Source organism: Lotus japonicus, chromosome 2, assembly GCF_012489685.1.
Source record: "Lotus japonicus ecotype B-129 chromosome 2, LjGifu_v1.2".
Lineage (NCBI taxonomy): Eukaryota > Viridiplantae > Streptophyta > Magnoliopsida > Fabales > Fabaceae > Lotus > Lotus japonicus.
In genome coordinates, this window is record NC_080042.1 from 29,351,319 (window position 1) to 29,377,480 (window position 26,162).

A 26,162-nucleotide genomic window follows, 5' to 3' on the forward strand; every position below is an offset into this window, starting at 1 on the left:
TTGGGGGAAGCCACTAAGGTGAGCTATGGTGATGATTGAAAGTCACCGAGTACTCTAGTACTCTTGGGGATTGTTGTGGAGCCGTGTTGTATTGACCGACACCTAGTGCTCTTGTTGTTTGGGCTGTGTTGTATTGACCGACACTAGACCCTTGTGTATTCTGTGGATGGAGTTGTGTTGTATTGACCGACACTTACTCCGAGTTGTGTTGTATTGACCGACACTAACTCATGGGTTTGTTGAGATTGGGTTGTGAGCTAAACACTTTCGTGGTAAGGACGATTCGTTGTTTGGCTAACCACGTTGCATTCAATCGGGTGAATAACGGGAATGGTTCACCTGTGCATATCATGGTGAATAACGGGAATGGTTCACCTTGCATTAATGATGAATAACGGGAATGGTTCATCATTCGGTGAATAACGGGAATGGTTCACCAAGGATGAATAACGGGAATGGTTCATCCAGGATGGATTTCATCCAGGATGGATAACGGGAATGGTTCATCCATAGTGAAAATGCTTCACTTGTGGCGAACGGGAACGCGTCACAAATCCGGATACATATTGTGCATTTCACGCATACATTCATGCTGACTGAGATTGTGTGCTGTTTGTTTATTGAAGCAATGTTAGAGCCATAACATGCTAGGATTGTTTATATGTATATATATCAACATATATCTATACCCCATATCACATGTTGAGTGTATATCTACTTATTGCTGTGAGTTGACCCTAGCGCCTTGGCTTTGTTTGTATGTTTGTGTTTGGGCGGTCGGCCTGCTGCCAGATGTCGATGGCCGACTGGTGTTCGATGGTCTCTCCCTCGGGGGGGATCAGATATGAGCTTGTGGATCGGGATGCCCCCACCGCTTGGGTGATCGGTGTTGTGGGTCATCGAGCGACGTACCGGGGAAGGGTCATGGAGGACCGGACTGACGAGTGTGAACATCTGACGAAAGAAGTTCTACGACGCATGGAGCTGAGCTTCAACTTGCCGTCTTCAGTTCGCCGAGGACTCGGATGTGTGAGCAGTTATGGGTTGGTAGAGTTAGGCAGGCGTCATATTTGTGTAGAGCTCTGATTCGTTTTGCTTTTGGGACGGGGTAGGTTCCCGACGCATGGCTTTTGTGTGGTTCTCTTATTGAGGGATCACAGTGAGTCAGTCGGACTATAGGGGTCTTTGCTTAGGCCATTTTGAGGCCGACTTTCTCCCAGTGGATTGTAATTATAACCTTTTCACTCACACTTCTGGATCTGTAACTATTTGCCTACGGGCACACTACTTTGGAGTCACTGCGAGTGCGCGTGACATGGGAGTGCAGCTGAGGCTGTACATGTGTATATATTTGTGTGTTGGTTAGTTTAGTGGTTGGGTTTTGTCTTTATTTTCTATTGCTTGATTTAAAAGGTATCAAACGAAAAAAAATTACCTGTTTTCAGCGTAAAGTCTATTTTTGGTTACTAAAGTGACACCTGGAAATCGGGGTGTTACATGTATAGTCTGCCTTGGTGCTTTGATGGGCCTTCTTCCATAGACGATGAAGCATGTGTGACCTTCTTCTTTACTCTGTCGTCTGCCTTTGTATCCTTTTGTTGATTCCTTTGACTTGGCTTGTCTTCTCTCTCTTCTTTGATTGAGTGTCTCTTCTTTGTCTTTGTGCCATCCTCGTGCTTTGCTTCTCTAGTTGATATGTCTTGAAGGGTGTAAGACTAATTTCCTACAAAAGCAATTCACAAGATATAAACAATGAGTTCATTTATACTCTTGAAAATGTTATCATTCAGAACATGATAGACGATACAATTAGCGTTTGAACTTAACACTTTCTCTTTTAATTTGCTGCATAATAAGGGTTGTTTTACTTGCTAACTTGCTTGTCTGGTTCTGTAACACCCCGATTTCGGTGGCGTCACTTTAGTAACTCAAGGATAAAATAAAGCGGAAAAGCAGGTATATTTTTTTTTTTGATTTGTTTAAATAAAAAGACTTGTCGAAATAAAGACTCAACCCAATCGCGATTAACAGCGATCAATATACAATACAAGCACAGCCCTCGCTGCAACTAAAAACATCGTCACGAGTGTCCTCAAGTGACGGTAAGTAACCTCAGATAACCAGAAGTATTGCCCATCAGCAAACAAGTGCGACTCACAGATAGAGTCATAAGTTTTATAAATACAGTCCTCCGAAAAGTAAGTCAGCTCAAAACGGCTTCCAAAAAGACTTCCTACGTCCGACTACTCCATGTGATCCCCATCTATGGATAATCACACCGAAAGCAACTTGTCGGAAACTACCCGGTCCCAAAAGTACAAATGACGAATCAGAGCTATGACAGCAACAACCAGCTCAAAAGACTCTAATCACCCATAACCCACACTACTATCATCGACCCTTCCTCGATCAGGCATGAAGTCCGGGTCCTCGTCGAAGGCTTCAGTAATAGTCATTTCGCTCCGGGTCTTTCCCGCACAACGAATCATCACGAACCGGCTGACGGACGCCTGGCAGCAGGCCGACCGCCCAAACACAAACATACAAACAAAGCCAAGGTGCGAGGGTCAACTCACAGGATATAATAGATAATACAAGCAACATGTGATGAATTAAGGGGTATATATATATAGGTTGTATATATACATATAAGTTCTGTATCGTCTACCCTAAGGTATATACATAAAATGTTATCAGATCTCTAGTAACAACACAATATTCAATATCTCAACAATTCAACAAATAACATGACAAAGTTCACCAATAACAAATCATCAAAATCTCAACATATGAAGTTAGGTGATAAGGTTATTCAAACAATGTATCGCGCTCCCAACGCACAAGTGTCTAACTAAACAAATGTTCCCTGTCGTTTTCCCTATGGTAAACGACGATGAAATCTCACGCTTCCATGAAGTCTCACGCTTCAATGGAGTCTTACGCTTTCACGAAGTCTCACGCTTTAGTGAAATCTCACATATTCACGAAGTCTCGCGCTTCAGTGAAGTTTTGCGCATACACGAAGTCTCACGCTTCAGTGAATTTTCGCGCATTCACGAAGTCTCACGCTTCATTGAGTCTGCACGCCTCCGCAAAGTCTCCCGCTTCAGCGAAGGTTCCCGTCTCCACAAGGTCTCCCGCCTTAGTGAAGTTTTTGCTTTCACGAAGTCTCACGCTTCAGTGAATTTGCACCCCTTTCACGTAGTCTCACGCCTCAGTGAAGTTTCATGCTTTCACGAAGTCTCACGCCTCAGTGAAGTTCCATGCTTTCACGAAGTCTCACGCCTCAGTGAAGATTCCCGGCTCATCCTTTGGTTGGCTAAATAAACTGCTCAAAGAGCGAAGGAGTACCAATGTACTTGGAAACTTATAGGTTTCCCTAAACCTTGGATTCGGCGATACTTCTCATTTTCCAAAACTAACATCCAAGCCCTAAGCTTTCATCTGACATTGTTATCATTATTTAAATGGTTCAGATGTTGTTTAATGTATTATGAATTTTCCTTGTAAAATAGTTTCCATTTAGTTTTATCTCTAATCTTATGAGTTTAAAAGCCCATCATCCCAAGTAACTCCCAGAGAAGGTCTCGATCCACTAAAATAATAAGGGTCCGAACCTCGATTTGTCCCATCAAACTTTTCCAAAATCTCATGATAAATTTGGCATAACTGCCCGTTATCCTCTCTGACGTACAACAGATATATGTGTAATCTCATAATCAAAGTAACACAATCCAACAGTCATGGCACATATATCAACACGTCCTAGATTAACCATTTAGCACATAGCATGTGAATCAATCTCAAAAACAATTCAAGCGATAAATGATTATCAATTGTCAGCCGTAGCCTCAGAAAACATTTTTCCCAGTCAAACACAATCAAGTGCATAACAATAAATCAAGTTGAATTCATCGACGCCTAAAATACAAATAGCTAGTAAGTAAGTTGCCCTCACCTCGAGTTGTTCCAGTCTCGCGGTGTAGATCTCGCTCACAAGCTTGTTCAGTCAATCCCAAAGTTTCCACAATCGAACCTTTGAGCAACAAAGCAATAATGAATCAAACCAAGTCGATACAGACGAAACAATCCTAACTAATGTTCGACAAAGCTCAAGAAGCTTCAGAGTACAACATTTAGGCACGAATGGAAGGGCTTTCCCCGAATGGATGAGTTTTGACTCGATTCAAGTTTTGTACAAAAACACTTTATTCGCTAAAACGTGCATAACTCGAGCTACAGAACTCGGAATAACACGAAACCGGAGCCAAAATTTCGACAATTGAAAGAGCTACGCAATGGCTCAGGTCATAGAGACCCAAAAATTATTTTTGGACACGGTACCCAAGCAAATAGGTTTCGGCCACTATGGAAAATAGGGTTTTCGAACTTTTTCTTCGATCTAAATCAATTCCTAGGTATTCTTAGGCGATATCTAGGCCAGGGAAACTCTCAGAAAAATTATCGGGCCGAAAACTGTCGCAGGGGTATTTTGGTCAATATTTTTAGCTCGGAAACTCAAAATCAGAATTTTGAAAAACAAATTAGATGGGGTCGATCCTAACGACATTTATAACAACTAATCCTTCTAAAGCTAAGCTCAGTCGTGAATTTTCAGCTTAAAGAACGAAGCTTTGGCCAAAAATGGGTATTTTACTCGGAATTGAAACTCGGCGGCAATTCGGCGAGATTCAGCAGAAAACAACCGGATATTCATGCTCTAGAGCACGTAGGCAATAAGTTTAGACACTGAAATCAGCTTATTTGGACAGTTTTACAAAAAGCTCAAAACTTTGAGCACAGAAAGACATAGAGAAAAGCGACAGAATTGACGATCAGAAGTAAGGAATAGCATCAGTACCTCGATGTCTACGCGTAGCAACGAACGGAACGACGATCGGTCAAGAATTGAAAAAAAATCACTTCTCCTCCTTCCCCCTTGGAAGCCCACGGCCGTGTGTGTGTTTGTGATTTTTTTGTGTTTTTTTTTTTTTCATTTCAAGCTATATATAGGAAATGGAAAACGTGGAAAAATGAAAATTTCGCGATTCCGATTTTTCCTACTGATTCCAACGTATTTTAGACACGATATTCTTCCCGCTGAATCTTCTAATTCTCCAAAGAAATATCAGTATGATTTTTGGTTTTCGAAGCTTGTTTTTAATGTGTACCGGCTTAAAATGCACTTTATGCACTTTATGGTTTTGACCTCGGATGCAGAAACTTCCTTCTGTAGAAAGATTTGGAACGTCGATTAGAGTGGGCGCACGCGGATGAAATCTTTATTTGAAGCTCCAAATAGAAAAAATCTTCATCGTCCGTAGAGTTTAGGGTTTCTAAACTATCAGGGTTTCGGTTTCGGCAAACTTCCGAGTATTGGAAATTGACGTTCGTACATTCCAGGGTTTCGTATCGAAACGCTTGTCATGGAAAGGAATAAGAGAAATTCTAACATTCCTCTAAAGACTTTTGGAATTAAGTCCCATCGTGTCCTAAAACGTAAATTAGCTATTTACTAGCGTTTTTGACCTAGGTTTAAGCGAATACTAATCGTGCTATAACTTTTATCGACTTGGATACCATCCTTAGCTTTTTCCTGAACTTTCTCCTTCACAAATTTATTCCATTTAATAGACACTTGTTCAGGTTTTCCTTCACGTTACCTCAAATTAATCGTGAAAAGGAATTTTATTCGGTTTATTCCAAACTTGAAAACTTGGGTCTCACATTACTACCCTCCAAAAAGAAAGTTTCGCCCTCGAAACTTAAGGTTCAGCAAAAGCTCCGGATACTATTCCTTGATCTTCTCCTTAAGCTCCCACGTTGCATCACCAGTGTCCTTGTTCCAAATAACCTTCACCAACACAATCTCTTTTCCCCTCGACTGTTTTATCCTTGTGTCTCCAATGCTAATTTGGCGGTGTCTCGAAGGACAACTCGTCTTTCAACTCTGTGTTGTCTGTCTCGACCACTTGTGTCGGGTCTCCGTTGGAAATAATATTCGTTGGTACTCTGTGCAATCACACAACCTTAACCACTTGCTCATTTACTTTCGTTCGTCCGAAATTCTACTTAAACTCGGTACATCTCTATGTTCCGGAGTGAATGCTCAACTTGTCTTCGTGACATGCCCTCATGATCCAAAACTCAACTAGATCGCTTGATAACTCCTAGATGAATTATTTCCTTGGAATCTACTAGTCCATTAACATCACTTCCAACTTCGTAACTAACCTTATTCGCATCATGGAATCAATCTTCTTCTTAGTCTCCATTCAAATTAAAACTCTACTTGAGTCTAAATACTTTGCGCATCACTCAACGTATTCCCTTAACATTAATTCATAAACAACTGATAAGTTAATCATCATCTTAATATCTAACAGTCCTTCATTGTCGTTTCCTTCCTTAAAACTTTCCTTACTCAAACCAATTCACACTTACTGAAATCCTTAACACTTCGCACAAATCAGAACTCATCCCCTAGAAGATTAAATCATAATTATACCTCAAGGGACTTAACTAGCCATTTTATCATCCGATCCTTCAACATTCTGAGATTTAACTGTGATCGTAACCGCTAACACCACTAAATCTCTTATGTGTACTTGAATCTCAGCTCATTAGGTCAACCTTAGCCCTAGGATTCCCATTCAACTTTAGTAAAATTCACTTGCTAACCCTAATATGCATCATCAAGATCCATAACAAAGTTCCATTGACTCTTAAACTCTACGAAACTCGTCCAAATATAACAACTTCAAGTATTCATCTTAATACTAACACTTTCCTTTCTGTAACTTGATCATCCTCCAATCAATCCGATACTTAGTCTCTCGATCAAAACCTGACAAACTTTGAGTCCTACACACTTAAGACAAGATTTCATAGACTTAAAACCTAACCCTTTTCCAAGTTTGGACCTCTAATGTCATTTAATTCTTCCATACCTCTTAATTGAATATCCATTTCTTAAAACTACACCTCCTTCGCATGAAAACTAATACTTAATGCGAACTTTTCCTCGCAAACTCGACTAATCCTCGATCCAATCAAGTTAATCTTACCAATCCTTCTATCAAAGTCCATATCTAGCTGTGATTTTGAATATCACCCCCTCAATATTAAGTTGATCAAGCCTAATACATCGAAGGTGAAAATTTAGAAAAACCCACTGGAACAGTCAATGAGTTCCTAACATCCAGTAACCACAAATATCCTGATATCAAGTCCCTAACGATTCCGCTACGGAACCACACACCCTCAACATAACACGTATACTGCCCATAAGGAATTTCTCTAAGATTCATTCTTCAGCTTCTAGCTTCCTTATAAACGCATCGGCGCAAGACTACTTTCTAGGCTTAGCGTGTCATTCTAAACCTCGTGTAACTTCTATAGTTAAAACACGAGTAACAGTCAAATAAAGTCTTAGTAGGTGTAATAACTATAAGTCAAGTTCAACCGTAAAAGCTAGTTAGGTGTGTTACACACGCTTCGAGAGTAAAGGAGTATGTTATACTAAAAATTAGAAGGAATAGTTAGAATGTTACCATCGTTCTTGCGCTCTCCTCTGGTTAACCCCTCAGCTCCTTCACCATCCATGATATAAACCCTTCCTCTAGCAGCAGGGTACTTTCCCCTTGCAGCATTGACAGACGGCTCCGCCTTGGGTGCCCTACACTGACTGGCGTTGTGCCCCTGTTGGTTGCAGTTGAAACACTTGGGGCTCGATTCTGAGCACGCACTTGCATAGTGCCCCAACTTTCCACACCTGAAGCATTTCACGTCTTGGGTTGCAATCTGGTTTCCCGTTCCTCCAGCAGCAGCCGTAACCATAGGCTTGTACGATCCTGGGGTAAACCTTTCCCCCACAGGACGCTGATAAGGCTTCTCCATCTGAAATTTTCCTTTTCCTTGATAGCTATGGGAACTCGACCTCATTGGTCCCCCAGTTCCAGCCCGGTCCATCCTCCTATTCTTCATCAGTTCCACCTCAGTGGCCTTCTCAACCAAAGCTTGAAACCTCATAATCCCCAATGGCCTCACTGAATCTTCGATGTCTGCTCTCAGCCCATTCAGAAATCGCTTACACATGTAGCGTTCATCAACATGGTTGTTGAAAAACTGGAAGTGCTTAGCCAATGATTCCAGTTTGGAAGCATACTCAGGTATGGTCATGCTCCCTTGACAAAGGGTCAGAAATTGTGCATCCCGCTCGTCTCGAGCGCTAGTTGGAAAGTACTTCTCTAGAAATGCAGCACGGAAAGAGTTCCAATTCACCTCTTCGTTGTTAGCTTCCATAATTCCTCTGGTACCCCTCCACCAGTACTCAGCATCGCCCAGCAGCAGATAAGTTGCCAGGCCCACCTTGGCCCCCTCCGCCGTCTGCAGTACTTCGAAAATCTTCTCAATCAATTGGATCCATAGATCCGCATTGTCCGGGTCAGTCCCACCCGTGAACTTGGGTGGATCCTGCCTTCTAAAATCATTCAGTCCCCTGTTCTGGTCCAGGGCTGCTTCCCTCTGAAGCCGATGTAGCTCACGTGCATCCTCAGCAGCACGCCTATGTGCATTGTCATTCGTTTGTACAGTCATTGTTTGGACCAAAGTGGCCACCATCTCAGCAAGTTGGTTCGCGTTCACCATGTTCTGTATTCGTTTAGCAAACAGTCAGTACCTATCATAAGATAGTATTATGCATAGCTATTCAATATGATTAGGTAGCAACTTCAATCAATTAAAGCGAAGATCGCTTGGCAGACAATCAATTTTTTTACTCTTTACAGAGTCACACAACCTAGCACAGAAGACCTATTCACCAAAGACTCCCGAGAGACTCGACAAGCTCTGATACCACAATGTAACACCCCGATTTCGGTGGCGTCACTTTAGTAACTCAAGGATAAAATAAAGCGGAAAAGCAGGTATATTTTTTTTTTGATTTGTTTAAATAAAAAGACTTGTCGAAATAAAGACTCAACCCAATCGCGATTAACAGCGATCAATATACAATACAAGCACAGCCCTCGCTGCAACTAAATACATCGTCACGAGTGTCCTCAAGTGACGGTAAGTAACCTCAGATAACCAGAAGTATTGCCCATCGGCAAACAAGTGCGACTCACCGATAGAGTCATAAGTTTTATAATTACCGTCCTCCGAAAAGTAATTCAGCTCAAAACGGCTTCCAAAAAGACTTCCTACGTCCGACTACTCCATGTGATCCCCATCTATGGAGAATCACACCGAAAGCAACCTGTCGGAAACTACCCGGACCCAAAAGTACAAATGACGAATCAGAGCTATGACAGCAACAACCAGCTCAAAAGACTCTAATCACCCATAACCCACACTACTATCATCGACCCTTCCTCGATCAGGCATGAAGTCCGGGTCCTCGTCGAAGGCTTCAGTAATAGTCATTTCGCTCCGGGTCTTTCCCGCACAACGAATCATCACGAACCGGCTGACGGACGCTTGGCAGCAGGCCGACCCCCCAAACACAAACATACAAACAAAGCCAAGGTGCGAGGGTCAACTCACAGGATATAATAGATAATACAAGCAACATGTGATGAATTAAGGGGTATATATATATACGTTGTATATATACATATAAGTTCTGTATCGTCTACCCTAAGGTATATACATAACATGTTATCAGATCTCTAGTAACAACACAATATTCAATATCTCAACAATTCAACAAATAACATGACAAAGTTCACCAATAACAAATCATCAAAATCTCAACATATGAAGTTAGGTGATAAGGTTATTCAAACAATGTATCGCGCTCCCAACGCACAAGTGTCTAACTAAACAAATGTTCCCTGTCGTTTTCCCTATGGTAAACGACGATGAAATCTCACGCTTCCATGAAGTCTCACGCTTCAATGGAGTCTTACGCTTTCACGAAGTCTCACGCTTTAGTGAAATCTCACATATTCACGAAGTCTCGCGCTTCAGTGAAGTTTTGCGCATACACGAAGTCTCACGCTTCAGTGAATTTTTGCGCATTCACGAAGTCTCACGCTTCAGTGAGTCTGCACGCCTCCGCAAAGTCTCCCGCTTCAGCGAAGGTTCCCGTCTCCACAAGGTCTCCCGCCTTAGTGAAGTTTTTGCTTTCACGAAGTCTCACGCTTCAGTGAATTTGCACCCCTTTCACGAAGTCTCACGCCTCAGTCAAGTTTCATGCTTTCACGAAGTCTCACGCCTCAGTGAAGTTCCATGCTTTCACGAAGTCTCACGCCTCAGTGAAGATTCCCGGCTCATCCTTTGGTTGGCTAAATAAACTGCTCAAAGAGCGAAGGAGTACCAATGTACTTGGAAACTTATTGGTTTCCCTAAGCCTTGGATTCGGCGACACTTCTCATTTTCCAAAACTAACATCCAAGCCCTAAGCTTTCATCTTACATTGTTATCATTATTTAAAGGGTTCAGATGTTGTTTAATGTATTATGAATTTTCCTTGTAAAATAGTTTCCATTTAGTTTTATCTCTAATCTTATGAGTTTAAAAGCCCATCATCCCAAGTAACTCCCAGAGAAGGTCTCGATCCCCTAAAATAATAAGGGTCCGAACCTCGATTCGTCCCATCAAACTTTTCCAAAATCTCATGATAAATTTGGCATAACTGCCCGTTATCCTCTCTGACGTACAACAGATATATGTGTAATCTCATAATCAAAGTAACACAATCCAACAGTCATGGCACATATATCAACACGTCCTAGATTAACCATTTAGCACATAGCATGTGAATCAATCTCAAAAACAATTCAAGCGATAAATGATTATCAATTGTCAGCCGTAGCCTCAGAAAACATTTTTCCCAGTCAAACACAATCAAGTGCATAACAATAAATCAAGTCGAATTCATCGACGCCTAAAATACAAATAGCTAGTAAGTAAGTTGCCCTCACCTCGAGTTGTTCCAGTCTCGCGGTGTAGGTCTCGCTCACAAGCTTGTTCAGTCAATCCCAAAGTTTCCACAATCGAACCTTTGATCAACAAAGCAATAATGAATCAAACCAAGTCGATACAGTCGAAACAATCCTAACTAATGTTTGACAAAGCTCAAGGAGCTTCAGAGTACAACATTTAGGCACGAATGGAAGGGCTTTCCCCGAATGGATGAGTTTTGACTCGATTCAAGTTTTGTACAAAAACACTTTATTCGCTAAAACGTGCATAACTCGAGCTACAGAACTCGGAATAACACGAAACCGGAGCCAAAATTTTGACAATTGAAAGAGCTACGCAATGGCTTAGGTCATAGAGACCCAAAAATTATTTTTGGACACGGTACCCAAGCAAATAGGTTTCGGCCACTATGGAAAATAGGGTTTTCGAACTTTTTCTTCGATCTAAATCAATTCCTAGGTATTCTTAGGCGATATCTAGGCCAGGGAAACTCTCAGAAAAATTATCGGGCCGAAAACTGTCGCAGGGGTATTTTGGTCAATATTTTTAGCTCGGAAACTCAAAATCAGAATTTTGAAAAACAAATTAGATGGGGTCGATCCTAACGACATTTATAACAACTAATCCTTCTAAAGCTAAGCTCAGTCGTGAATTTTCAGCTTCAAGAACGAAGCTTTGGCCAAAAATGGGTATTTTACTCGGAATTGAAACTCGGCGGCAATTCGGCGAGATTCAGCAGAAAACAGCCGGATATTCATGCTCTAGAGCACGTAGGCAATAAGTTTAGACACTGAAATCAGCTTATTTGGACAGTTTTACAAAAAGCTCAAAACTTTGAGCACAGAAAGACATAGAGAAAAGCGACAGAATTGACTAGCAGAAGTAAGGAATAGCATCAGTACCTCGATGTCTACGCGTAGCAACGAACGGAACGACGATCGGTCAAGAATTGAAAAAAAATCACTTTTCCTCCTTCCCCCTTGGAAGCCCACGGTCGTGTGTGTGTTTGTGATTTTTTTGTGTTCTTTTTTTTTTCATTTCAAGCTATATATAGGAAATGGAAAACGCGGAAAAATGAAAATTTCACGATTCCGATTTTTCCTACTGATTCCAACGTATTTTAGACACGATATTCTTCCCGCTGAATCTTCTAATTCTCCAAAGAAATATCAGTATGATTTTTGGTTTTCGAAGCTTGTTTTTAATGTGTACCGGCTTAAAATGCACTTTATGCACTTTATGGTTTTGACCTCGGATGCAGAAACTTCCTTCTGTAGAAAGATTTGGAACGTCGATTAGAGTGGGCGCACGCGGATGAAATCTTTATTTGAAGCTCCGAATAGAAAAAATCTTCATCGTCCGTAGAGTTTAGGGTTTCTAAACTATCAGGGTTTCGGTTTCGGCAAACTTCCGAGTATTGGAAATTGACGTTCGTACATTCCAGGGTTTCGCATCGAAACGCTTGTCATGGAAAGGAATAAGAGAAATTCTAACATTCCTCTAAAGACTTTTGGAATTAAGTCCCATCGTGTCCTAAAACATAAATTAGCTATTTACTAGCGTTTTTGACCTAGGTTTAAGCGAATACTAATCGTGCTATAACTTTTATCGACTTGGATACCATCCTTAGCTTTTTCCTGAACTTTCTCCTTCACAAATTTATTCCATTTAATAGACACTTGTTCAGGTTTTCCTTCACGTTACCTCAAATTAATCGTGAAAAGGAATTTTATTCGGTTTATTCCAAACTTGAAAACTTGGGTCTCACAGGTTCTGCACTTCACAATTCTAATTTATCTTTTTTGAAATGTTATTCTTTTTCTTGTATTGTGTTTTATTTTATTGTTAACTACAGGGATTTATAGTTCCACATTATAATGGGTAAGAAGATCAGAATTTGACCACTTAAGGAACACATTATTTCTTTCAAAAAAAAAGGAACACATTATTAGAGGAGACTCAAAGAATGGTATTACAAATGATGGAAAAGATGCCACAACCACCAATGCCAACAACCAATCAAGAGGAGTCAGAGACTGAGGAGGATCTTGGTGGTTCTTGATGAAAACTTTGTCAAACTTTGTTTTTACATTTAATGTAATAGACTATGTTTAATGTAATAGACTATTCTGTAACTACTAGACTAGTTTAAGTAGTGCATCATATACTTTTTGTGATGATTCAGTGATGAATTTTGGTGTATATGTTAAAATTGAGTGTTTTATTGATTCCTAACATTTTGATGTTAGAATAATTAGTTATTATTGAAAATTATATATCTACTTCCGTCACTGAACTCATCACTAACTTCGAAATCCGTCGCTACATTATGGTTGAAACCATCGCTAAATCAGTCGCTAATTTTCATCGCTAATTTTCGTCGCTAAATCAGTTGTTAATTTTCGTCGTTAAATTAGTCGCTAATTTCCGTCGCGAAATCAGTTGTTAATTTTCGTCGCTAAATCGATTGCTAATTCTCGTCGCTAAATCAGTCGCTAAATTAAGCGACCTAAGTTATATCAACGAACGAACTTCGACCGCTAACAATTTTAGACCGATTTGGTCGGTCGCTACTAGACTGTTTTCGGGTAGTGAGCAACAATTTTTTCCATTTTTTTTCCTGATTTTCTCCCAAATTTCCTTATTCTTTGTTGAAATAAAATACCCAAAAGACAATAACAAGTAAAAACCTAAATTAAAAACTTATCAAGTCCAATCAATGTAATTAAAAAATCTTAACAAAATCTAGAAAATAAATAAACTAACTAAAAATAGAGGAAAACTACCAAATCAAACAAAAATAAAATAAAATCTACAAAAATGCTAAAAATGCACAATTTTCTTAAAAAACTAATTAGAATGCTGAATAAAACTAAAGGCTTAGTAGCTCTTTCGGTCGCTCACTTATTGTATTCCATGTACTATATCTTATTTCACCCTTTAAAATGTATACTATATTTCCCCATTTATTGTTTCTGCAAGGGCATTTCTTGGAAAATCATCATTTAATGCTATTTGGAAACTCTAAGTGAACAAATATATAGGAACAAATTTTTTTCTTTAAAGTGGACAATTAATAAGGAACAGATGGAGTAATAGATAATGTGATAAATAATAAAAAGGTGAGAAGAAAAAGTTGATGAAAGTCATGTAAATCAGAAAATGAGAAAATTAATTTTTAACATATCAAAGTTGAAGGGTTACTATGTAATTTCATCTGTCAACATTCTCCCCCACCACTTTACAATGTACATATATAAACCCACCCAAAAGCACTTATTGTATTCCATGTACTAAATTCATTTTACCTAGGTTTCATCACATCACAACTTCAGAAACACATTTTCTTATTTCCTCCACATTGAAACAATGGAAGATCAGGAGGGTGAGTCTCCGGACCCAAACAGTCCGACCCAAGGCTCCTCCTCCTCTGAGTCTCGGACCGGGCCAGTGAGGTCACGGTGGACGCCTAAGCCAGAACAAATCCTCATACTTGAGTCCATCTTCAACAGCGGCATGGTAAACCCGCCAAAGGAAGAGACTTTCAGAATAAGAAAGCTTCTTGAGAAATTCGGCACCGTTGGCGATGCTAACGTGTTCTACTGGTTCCAGAACCGCCGCTCTCGCTCCCGTCGCCGCCAACGCCAGATGCAGGCGTCGGCAGCTCAACATGGCGGTGGTGCAAACCCATTTCCTCAGCACACCTTCAACAACAACATCAACTCTGCAAGTTCTGCTGCTGCTGCCAAAGGTTTTGGTGCTTCATCTTTCACTGTTAATTCTTCTTCACCTTACTTCTCTGGTTCCTCTTCATCATGCGGTGGTGGTAGTGGTGGTGGTTTTCAAGAAGCCTTAGGTGGTAGTTTCTTCTCAGACTCTGCTCAAATGGGTTTCCCAGAAATTGATCACAACTCAGCTGCATCATCAGTTTTGTATCCTTCTGATCATGCTCAAAATGTGAACTACAACTCAGGTATGTAATTAATTGCACCGATGGGTTGTTTTCCTCAGGTTTTTTATTCAATGAAGATAATTACAATCTTTGTTTTCTTGTATTTCATTGTTATATCAATACTCCCACTATGCTATGCAATTAATTGCATGGCGGTGTTGTCTTCTTCAAATTTTTCTGTAAAACACTAACCATGAAAAACTTCAAACTTTTATTTTATTTTATTTCATTTTCTTTAATTGATAACTAACTCAAAATTTTAATTACAAGGTATGTCTTATTCTTGTATTTGTTTTTTTAACCACACTACATTTATTTCAATAGGTATTTCTTTGTTTAAGACAGATGATTTCAAGATCTAATCTACTCATGTATTCTTCTTTTATGCTTGATTTTGTGTTAATTCAACACGTTCTTTAAGGGTTTTTATTTATTCAAACCACATTTACTTCACCATATTTTTTTTTCTTTTCCCATCTCTTTCTGGATGTGGGTCGATTTTCATGAGAATGGTTTTTTTTTTTTCTTTTTTTAATAGCTTGTGACATCTTCCTCAGAATTGTGAACCTAGTAGCATGAAGGAAATTTTAACCTTTGATTTCACTTTTTTATTGATTATACACAAAATTTTCTGACATTCATTCCTTGTTAAAGGAGGTGGTGGTGTTAAGCTTTGCTTCCATATATACTAAACCACTTATAAAGGCTCGAGGCTAAAAATGAGTGCTAGAATCTAAAATTCTTATGCAAGTGTTATTTGTGTAAAAGTCCTTCTTTTTCGGTTGTTTAGGTTTGGTGTGCCATGTAATAAAGTAAGTAGCAATCTTTTTCATGATTTGACAGTTCCTTTCTGAGATTAATTGATTTGCATGAAAATTCTACTTTCTGGAAAAACATGAGGCTGCTTTTCTGTTGCAGAGTATGTTCTCCCTTTTTATTCGTCATTTCTTTTCTGGGTTTCTTCCGAACTTCTTTACTATGATTTCCAAACCCTAGACCTGTTTTCTCTTGTACTCTATTTGGGTGTATTGTATTATCATTTATATATTTGGTTTTAGAAAATGATTAGTTCCCCCTCATTCCATCCATACTCACATGAGAGGTAAGATAAAAGAGAGTGTAAAAGATGCGATCGAGAAAAAAAGTAAGAAATTAAATAAGAAGAAAATATTAGTGAAAATACGGTGAAAAATAGAGATAATATGGATATATATATATATATATAGATATATATATATAGATATATATTTATATAGATATATATTTATACATCATAGTTGTTTGATTTTTCATAGATAAATTCAATTTGGCGTGTTTGTTTGGAAAATAGGTGAGAATCGCGTGTAGGTTGCATACTTTAGAAGCTATAAATGTGTGTTTCGAAATGAAATAGGGGGTTACCACGTTTTCCGGGCGGATATGTTCTAATCGAAGCTACAATGTGTAATTTTTAAAAAATTTAAGCTATTATCGGTTTTAAAGCGTGGAAGCAACCGATCTTCAATTATTATTTTTGACTTTGTCTATGATGGATCACGAAATTTTTTGTTCATATATTAATAATGACTTGTTTATAAATTATTTTAATTTAACATATATATAAAACATTAATACTACATATTATACTTATAAAATATAAAATATGATTCATGAGTGGACATTTTAGAATTGTCTTTACTTATTTTAGTTCAATTTACATTGTTCATGTCCTCCTAAACACCGATCAAAAGAAATTAAAGTTGAATTCAAGAAGTCTTGATAAGTACAATGACACCAACAAACACCATTTCGGTGAGATCTATTAAATGTGCATCTTTCTTAATTTATGAGATCTATTACATATGCATCTTTATGTTCATATTACATATGCATCTTTCTTAATTTGTGAGATCGTTTATAGTTGATTTTCTAATTTTTTTTTAATTAATTTTGTGATAGGATATGGGAGGAATAACATTTCAGGATTCATCACAGTGTTTATCAACGGGGTAGCAACAGAAGTTCCAAGGGGCCCAATGGACATCAAAACAGTGTTTGGTGAAGATGGAATGTTAGTTCTCTCCTCTGGTTTGTCACTTCCAACCAATGAATATGGTTTCTTGATGCAGAGCTTGGAGCATGGTGAAAGCTACTTTCTGGTGAGCACTTATCATACTGCAAATTAGAGCAAGTTTTGATAAACAGCGAAAAATCATGTTAAGGTAAAAATCATGATAGGCACCAGTCGAATAAATCAAGTGAAGTTGCTGTGGTCTAATTTTAAATTTACCATAATTTTTTGTCGTGTATCCAAACATGAATTTAGGCATTTGTGTTTGTAACTCATTTTCATTCATTATAATTCCTCTCTCCCGTTGTGTATTATAATTGCAACCTTTATTTTGTCTTGGCACAAATGCCTAAATAAATTTTTTGTAATGATGATCGAATTTTTGTTACAGGTTTCAAAGCAAACACAAGTATGAACAGATCTATCAATAGCAGCCTAACTGGAAGCTTTCGTTAGATGTTTCTTCTATATATTGCCTTCGTTTGGTCCTCTTTTTTTTGACTTTATTTCTTTAAATTGTCGTAATCTTTTATATGTGGTTCAAATATTAGAGATCTACAAAGTGATTACAGGACTCTATATATATATATATATATATATATATATATATATATCTATATTTACTTAACAATTATATATACTTTACCTCCTTATAAAACACTATATGTTTGATGAGATTTTGAGCTGTGTAATATATCTTCCATGTTACTATATATCACGTACGTCTTACCCAACACATCCATTACCAACAACATGCTATCTTTATTAGATATCATATAAGAAGATGTCATATAGAACTAAAATTGTATCTAATGGATATCATATAGAACTAAAAATGTCATCGGAATTACTTTAAGATATCACTAGGAACAAATGGGAATCAGAATATTCAAATGGAGGCGGATTGGAAACATATCTAACTTCTTTTGACTTGTGTGCTGGCTTTGTTATTCCCATCTATTCTATTACTTTCTTGAGGAGCAAAATAGGGAAAGGCTGACACACATCCTCATCACCCTATTTTAAGTAGAGACCGTGATAATTGACTGCATTGTTTTTTTAGCCTTAATCCAGAAATTAGTCCCTGTCTTTGTTTCGCCGTATAATCTAAGTCCCTTCCTGAAAAAATTTGTAGAAAAGGTCGCATCAATGCAAAACGTCTGGAGCAGGTCATCGCCCGAGTCCGGAGCTCCGGCAAGTGATGATTTGGTACGCTGACTGGTTTAATGATGCTTACGTGGATTTAAAAAATAAATAAAAAACAAAAAAGAAATTACATAATTAAATAAAATTAATAAAGTTAAAACCCCATTTTTTTATAAAGCATAATTCAACCCTCTTAATCTTCAAGCTTCATTAGAAATCATCCATCTTCATCTCTGTCTCATCACCCTTCATCAATCTTGGCCATGCATCACCAACTCAACCTCCACCATCAAACCCCACAACCAGATAAGGTCAAATCAATAATTAAAATACCCTACATTCTTCATATTATTAAAAGAAAGGTACTGACATAAGGGAAAAAACCCATTTGAAGGGAATAAAATAGAAGATAAATATACAAAGCTAGTATCAATTCAAAGGCTTGGTTCTATGAAGGATTAACCCATTAACTCAGAACAATTAAGAGGAAAACCCAGAACAAGCATAAGAAACCCAGAATGGTTTTGTTCTTTCCTCCTAACACAGAAGGAGAAGGAGACGCGAACAAAGATGGTGGATCTGGTGGCGGAGAGAGCGGCGCGCGACTCCAGGGCTTGAAAGAGGTAGCTTCTGGCATGGAGGTGGTGCGGTGAAGACGGAGCTCACAACGGAAGTCTGGGTGTTGGTCGAGCATGTCGGCGCGGCGGCGCACCGGTCATGGGTCTCTTCGATCTGGGTCCGAACGCTGGGGCGTGGGTGCGCGTGGTGACCGCCGAAGCAGAGGTTTGTTGCTGAAATTCTCTCTCTCCTCCTCTCTACTTCACTATGGCTCTTCAAAGCAGCTAAATCTTTCGCCTCAGAAATCTCATTCTTTCCAACCTTATTTGCAGTTGTAGATGCTGGGGTTTCACAACCTCACACTTCTCATTCTCAAAAACCATTGAACGCGATGATGATAATAAACCCACCTCGCGAAACACCATTGGAATTACTAGCTCCAACGTTTTGCCAATTGGGATTGTTACTCTGAAATCTGAATCAATTTTTCCCCTTTTCATTTTTTACTCTGGTTTTTTGGTTGGTTTGTTTCTTGGATCGAAGATTGAATGAAATTGAATGAATATAATGAAGGAAATAAGAAGAATTTGACAGTGTTGATGTCAGGGGATGAGAAGAAGAAGAACCCTAATTTGATTGGGAATTTGGGTTAATTTGGAGGGAATTTGTTTTTGTTAATTAAATTAGGGTTAGTTTTGTTAATTGATTTTATATTTGTTAATTTAATTAAATTTCTGATGTGTTATTTTTTATTTTAGTTTTTTAAATCCACGTAAGAATTATTAAAGCAGTCAGCATGCTAAATCATCACTCGCCGGAGCTCCGGGCTCCGGCGAGGACCTGCTCCAGACGTTTTGCATTGATGAGGACTTTTTCGACAAATTTTTTCGATGAGGGACTTAGATCAGACGGCGACACAAAGACATGGACTAATTTGAGAATTAAGCCTTTGTTTGATTTATAAAGTATTGTTTTGCTCTTTATCCGACCGTGTGGAACTTCTTTTAACTTTTGTCTAATCTTCAAAGTAAGTGTATTAATTACAGTCCTGAAAATTTGAGAGAGTCAGCACAAAACGGCCTCCTTAGACCTCCTATCGTCCGACTACTCTCTATGATTCCTATACAGAGAATCACACAAAAAGCAAAAGGTCGGGAACCTACGCTGTCCCAAATGTACAACAACTAACCAGAGCTACTACTGAATATACACCCTAACCCAAATCATGCAAAGAAGCGGGTCTCCCGACCCTCTTCCTTCTCCTCGCTCGTGTAGTCGTCCTCCGTGTCTGAGTCCACAGTAAGCACGTCGACATCCACATCAAGAACCTCCCTCCTCACTATCTCCGTGCCACCCTAGTCGAACCGGTCTCCAGATCGACTACGTCAGTAGCGATCTCCTCCTCAACCATCGAGAAAGGTTCCACACGGTAACCACGAGAGGAAGCAAACGCTCTAGAACGGGTCGTAGTCGTATCGACAGGCTCCTTCTTGGGCTCAACGAGCCTAGAAGATGATGCAACGTCAGTAGGGTGCACAACAACAAGCGGTGTCGGTCCAGACGGTCTCATAGCAACAACATCGATCTCGGAAGGATCCTCCTCATCAGATGACGACGACGATAATGACGACGGTGGCATAGGTGGTCACAATCGAGTGCCTGGTCCTAAGTGAACCATCGGCGGCAGGTCAAAGGCAACAATGTACTTCCACAGAACTCCACTAGTCATGTCTCCATGGTTATCGATAACGTCCTCCTTCATTCTCCCTCGATACGTCGCTCGGTGGTTGGCGGGGTCCAAATCCCAAGCGGCAAGGTCAACTCTGTCAATCATCTCGTACCTGATTCACTGGGACGGGCGTCTAGCAGTTTGCCGACCGCCAAAACACAAAAAATACACACAAGGCAAGGTGCGAGGGTCAACTCACAAAATAAGGTAGATAATAAAGAGAACAAGTGAACATAGGGGTACATATATATAGGTACGATAAGTTTTATCATGGCATATATATCAATATATCCTCAACTACTCAATCAGCATACATAAATCATCGATTTAGCAAAACACATAACGATTTTATCAACATCCAATCATCAAAATCATAACGATGTTTATCAACATCAACTCATCAAATGAATGGTATGAAATGCAATGTGATGCTCAAATTATGCTCCCAACAGGCTGGACACGTGTGTACTAGTCGGCCTTTTCACCGGCCTTTGTGTTAACCATAAGGCTCAGTGTCTCTTAGAACCTAAATGTGTAGTCACTCTTGGTGATCTACGTGGAAACCTGATCTTTCAATCCCACTGGCTCCACCGAGGTCCGACATTCCGTCGTGTATCCTCAGACATGAATGAATGATGCAATATGGTTAGCCAAACATCAAATCGTCCTCACAACCGTAAGTTCCTAGCTAAGAATATTGTCTCTAAGATTCCCTAAGGCAATTGTTGAACTATCGACCTCAAATTCGTGCAACGATAGAGTGCAAACACTCTTGATGATTGTTCAAATCATCTTCACTCGGATGGTCGTATTGCTCTTGTAGCAAAAGGAGTACTTCGTACTCAGAAACTTATTGATTTCCCAGACTTATCCCTTAGGTAGCCTAAATGTTAACTGCCGATTGGCAAAAGGTGAAAAAGCACACAGGGTTTTTCCCTAAACTAGGATCATCTACACTTTCATATTCCCGAATTCTTACTCAATGCTATAAGTTTTCTTCACTAATTTATCGATACTTTAAAGTGTTTGAATGTTGTTTAGTGTATTTTGATATTCATTTGTAAAATGATTTATAATTCTATAAGCTCTAAGGTTTTCCTTAAACCTGTGTAATTCCCCGAGAAGGTCTCGATCTCTTAAAATAGCAAAGGTTCAGACCTTGGTCCGACCTAATGATTATCCTCTTAATAGTTTCCGTCACTAGCATGGCATAAGCTCTCGTTACCCACACTCTGAGGATATCAGAATATACGAATAAATAATTGCACAATCAGTTAGTACAATCCAATAACGCATGTTCAAACATATCATCATATTCTACAATTAGCCACTTAGCACATAAAGCATGTGATTCAATCAACATCAATCATAGAACAATTAAAGCTTATACATATATGTTGGCCGAAGCCTCAGAAAACATTTTCCAATTCACATCAATCAATATCAAATAGCCAAATAATCAAGTCGAAGTTATCGACATCTATATCATTATCTAGTAGAGTAAGTTGCCCTTACCTATGTCTCTTCCAGCTTCACACTCCACAAAATCCTCGAGCGAATCCTCAGCAACTCCAAACGTTCCCAAACTCAAACCTTTGAGTAAAGATCACATTACTCAGTTAGAATCAATCAAAACAACTTAAACAATTCTAACCAACGTTTGACGAAACTTTTGAAGTTTCAGAGTATGAGAATCTTGGACAAAAGACAAGTTTTTACAAAAAATAAAAACTCCCCCAAACCCCCTTGGAGCTCTCGACCTCTCCCCCCTCTAATTGCGTTTCGACACTTTTTCTTCGATCTAACTTGATTACTGGTAATCTAGGGGGATAACTAGGGTAAATCAATGCTCGGAAATTTTTTAGAAATTGCTATGCTTCTAGGTGCTTTTGGGTCTAAACTTTAAGCTCAAAACTCAAAGTTAAAATTTTTGAAAACAAATTTGACAGGGTCGTAGATCGTAGTGTTTATAGAACCTAATCCTAAAGGCACTAGGTTAAGTCGTGAATTTTTGGTTCAAAAAGCGAAACTTTGGTGAATATGGGTACTTCTACACTTTTTCAGATCTACGACGACTCGATCGAAATCGGCGTGCATCGGCGATGAATATAGGTTGTTGGGTAGTAGTAGAAGGTAGATTTAAAGAAAAATCGAATTAAAAAGATAGTTTTGGAAAATGTTCGAAACTTTGAGCATAGAAAGACATGGTTTAAAGCTAAAGAAAGTGAAAACAATGTTATGGAATAGCAAGAATACCTCGCTGTCGTTCCAGAGAAACTGAAATCGGGACGGTCGAACAAGAACTCGCGAAGAAATCCTCTCCCTCTCTCTCTACAACTCACTGCCCTCTCTCTTTTATAGCGGATGCTGAAAAAGCAAACTTCGAGGTTTTCCGAAACCGATCGTTCCAGTACCTCCGCCTAACGATAAGAAGTGAATGTCTGGCGACAGAATGCCAGAACTCAAAATGAAGTTCTCGGAATCGAAGAAAACGATATAAGCGCAGTATTGGCCAAAATATGCCAGAAAACTACTTTTTGTATTTGACGTCGGTTGAAGAAACTTCCTTCTGAAGAAATGTGACAATTGCTGAAAGAACTGTGGCATTGCGGATGGAAACTTCGTTAAAAGCTTAGAATAAAAAACGTTTCCTTAAGGATCTTAACTAAAGTCCTCGAGAGATTAAAGCCTTGCTTCGACGGACTTTCGGGAAGCCAAATCTATCGTGTGAACAGTCCAGAGTTCCGTAGCGAAACACTGGTCATGGGAAAAATAAAGAGAGATTCTTATTTTTCTAAAGATTTGGAATTTCGCGTAAACAGTGCTTCAAGAGCAGAAATAACATTTTTCAGACACTCTCGACATAAGTCGGGTGTTGAAATGGCTCGAACTATGAGTTAAACTGTCTTTGACATCATCCTTAGTCAATTCCTGAACTTTCTTCTTCAAAAAGTTGTCCAAATCGGTAAACACATGTTCAAGTTCCATACACGTTACATCGAAAACCTAAGCGTGAATAAGAAATTAATTATTTAACCTATCTTAAAAACTAGGATCTTACAACCTCCCTGTAGTAGTCTCTTCTTTTTCTTTTTACCTTGTGTATATGAATTGAAATACTCCTGGTATTTGAAATACTCCTAGTATTTCTCTTAATTCAATTTTGGCTTATAAAAAAAATACATATATACTATATCTATTCACAAATTGAACAAAGAAATGGACCTCACCACCTGACTTCTAATACAACTAGTAGCACACATGAACATTAAAACATCAGAGATAAATGTTTGGTGAAAAGAGAAGGGTTTGTTATTTGTGAAACACTCGAAACGAGTCCAAGGTTTGATGAATGTGCATGGCGAGTACGTGGATTCCTTCCTGACCATAAGATTGTGTGAAGAGGTCAAGAGGAATACCAAAAAATGCAAAGAATGATAATGCAGTTTGGTCCCTAATATAACCAATGCAAATCATACGGATGTCAGTAACAAATTTCCTTGGATTCTTTTAAAGTTTATAATAATATATTCGCACATAAACTTAGAGTAACATGTGAGATACACAAGTTTTATTGGTTGGCATGTCTATTAAATTATAAATTAGAAGCATCCCAATGTTAGATTATGTGTTCTAGAGATGCTTGGAAGCATATTTCAGTATGGACATGCTTCCCTGACTGAGAGTCAGGAATTGTGCCTCTCGCTCATCCCGAGCGCTAGTTGGAAAGTACTTTTCCAGAAATGCAGCACAGAAAGAGTTTCAGTTAACCTGTTCATTGTTAGTTTCCATGATTCTTCTGGCACCTCTCCACCAATACTCAGCATCACCTAACAGCAGGTAAGTCGCCATGCCCACCTTGGCTTCTTCCGCAGTGTGCAGCACACTGAAAATCTTCTCTATCTCTTTGATGACCCTATTTTAGTAGTGTTTTTAGGGTCATTTCTTTGTTTGTTTTGAGTATTTTTGATGAGTCTCATGTAGTGTTTCATGCATTCTCATGCATTTTTATTCTTTTCTTTAGTCTTTATTTCGTTTTGGTAATTTAGTAGTTTTATAGGTAGTTTTCTTGCATTTTAAGTAAAGTTTAGGACTTGCATGGTTTTGTTGTGTTTTATGAAGGACTTCTTGTACTAATGAGCTCTTGTAGCTTCTAGAATCTTCCTTGACTTGTTGGTTAGGTTTGGAGAGCAGAAACTAAAGAAGAAAGAAGGCCAAGAAGCATGGAATTGATGAAGAACTTAAAGAGAATTGAAAAGAGGAGTTTCAGAAGCCAAAAAGTCTTTTTCAGGCGAGCTTAAGCGCCTAGGCGCTGGGAGTGGGCGCCTAGGCGCCAATTGGGTCCAGAAGCATGTTTTTCAACATGCAATTGGCGCTCAGGCGCTCTGAATTGGCGCCTGAGCGCCCAGTCTCGTGTAATCTGCCTATAAATAAGGCTTAGGCCAATTTCTTTGATACATTTGGACATTTTACTCATTTTTTATCAAGTTTGAGAGCTGAGGAGAACTTTGGGGCCAAGGGAGGCTTCCAACTTGTATTTTTCTCAGGTTTTCTCTACACTTTCTTCATGAATTCACTAGCCATGAGTGGCTAGTTTACTTTTTGCTTTGGGTTAAGAGATTCTATGAAATTTTAGTTTGTTAAATCCTATCTCTATGCATGAGTCTTGATTTAATCTTGTATTTCAATTCCTTATTGCATGCTTAGCTTTGGTGCACCTTTGCAAGAGGCTAGATTTTAATCAAATGGAAATTTGTTATGATTTAGGGACATGAATTGGAATAGATCCTTCTATACTTGCTTCTAGGCATAGAGTGAGGGTAGGGTTTTGTTGGCCTGAACATACATGCTTATTTACCTCTTATGAATGTTTAAGTACACAAGGAATTGGGCTTATCTTTCAGTTTGAGAGAATTACTTTTGTGAGGAATCAACTAGTAAGTACATAGGCTATAACAACAAGAGATAAATCAAGATATCACCACATGCATAGGATAGGTGGACTAAAATGGATTAGATGATCAAAAACCCAAGGCAATTTTCCATCAATTGTTATTTACATCATTTTCAACATTGCTCTTTTGCAAAACTTCTGTCACAATCAACCAAAACCAATTTCTGAATTTTACTGCTTTAAGAACTTGCAAACTTTAGACTTAAATCAACAATTCTCACTCACAATCCCTGTGGTTCGATATTTTAAAACCCGGAGGAATTCGTACACTTGCGAATTGACCAACACTCTTGGATCCAGAGATCCTCATTGCCAGGGTCAGTCCCACCCGTGAACTTGGGTGGATCCTGTCTCCTGAAGTCATTCAGTCGCTTGTTCTGATCCATAGTCACCTTCCTCCGACGCTGGTGCTGATCACGTGCTTCCTCTACAATACGCCTCTGAGCGTTATCATTCGCCTCCGCATTCACTGCCTGGGCCATAATGGCCATCATCTCAGCAAGTTGATTCAAGTTCACCATAGTCTGTATTTCGTTAAGCAAATAGTTAGTACCAATCATAAGATAGTATTACGCATAACAATAAAATATGATTAGGTAGAAACTTCAATCAATTAAAGCGAAGATCGCTTTGCAGATAATCAAGGTTTTACTCTTTGCAGAGTCACAGAACTTAGCATAGAAGACCTATTCCCCAAATTCTCCCAAAAGACTCGACAAAAGTAACATCCCGACTTTCGGGTGTCACAAAAGTAACCTGTCCTAAAACTATGTGCGGAAAATGCAAGTAACTTTTTCGTTTTAAAACCAAAGACTTGTCCAAACATGGACTTAACTCAAAAGCT

At 38.9% G+C, this 26,162-nt stretch overlaps 1 protein-coding gene across 1 annotated transcript; it reads left to right on the forward strand.

Annotated features, from left to right (window-relative positions):
* The first annotated feature begins 14,243 nt into the window (after window positions 1–14,243).
* LOC130735331 (WUSCHEL-related homeobox 11-like) lies at window positions 14,244–17,500 on the forward strand. Its single transcript, XM_057587377.1, has 3 exons — window positions 14,244–14,902; window positions 16,820–17,019; window positions 17,323–17,500. Exons 1-3 carry the CDS (start codon window positions 14,299–14,301, stop codon window positions 17,344–17,346), a joined length of 828 nt encoding a protein of 275 aa, XP_057443360.1. The 5' UTR covers window positions 14,244–14,298; the 3' UTR covers window positions 17,347–17,500.
* Window positions 17,501–26,162: the final 8,662 nt, after the last annotated feature.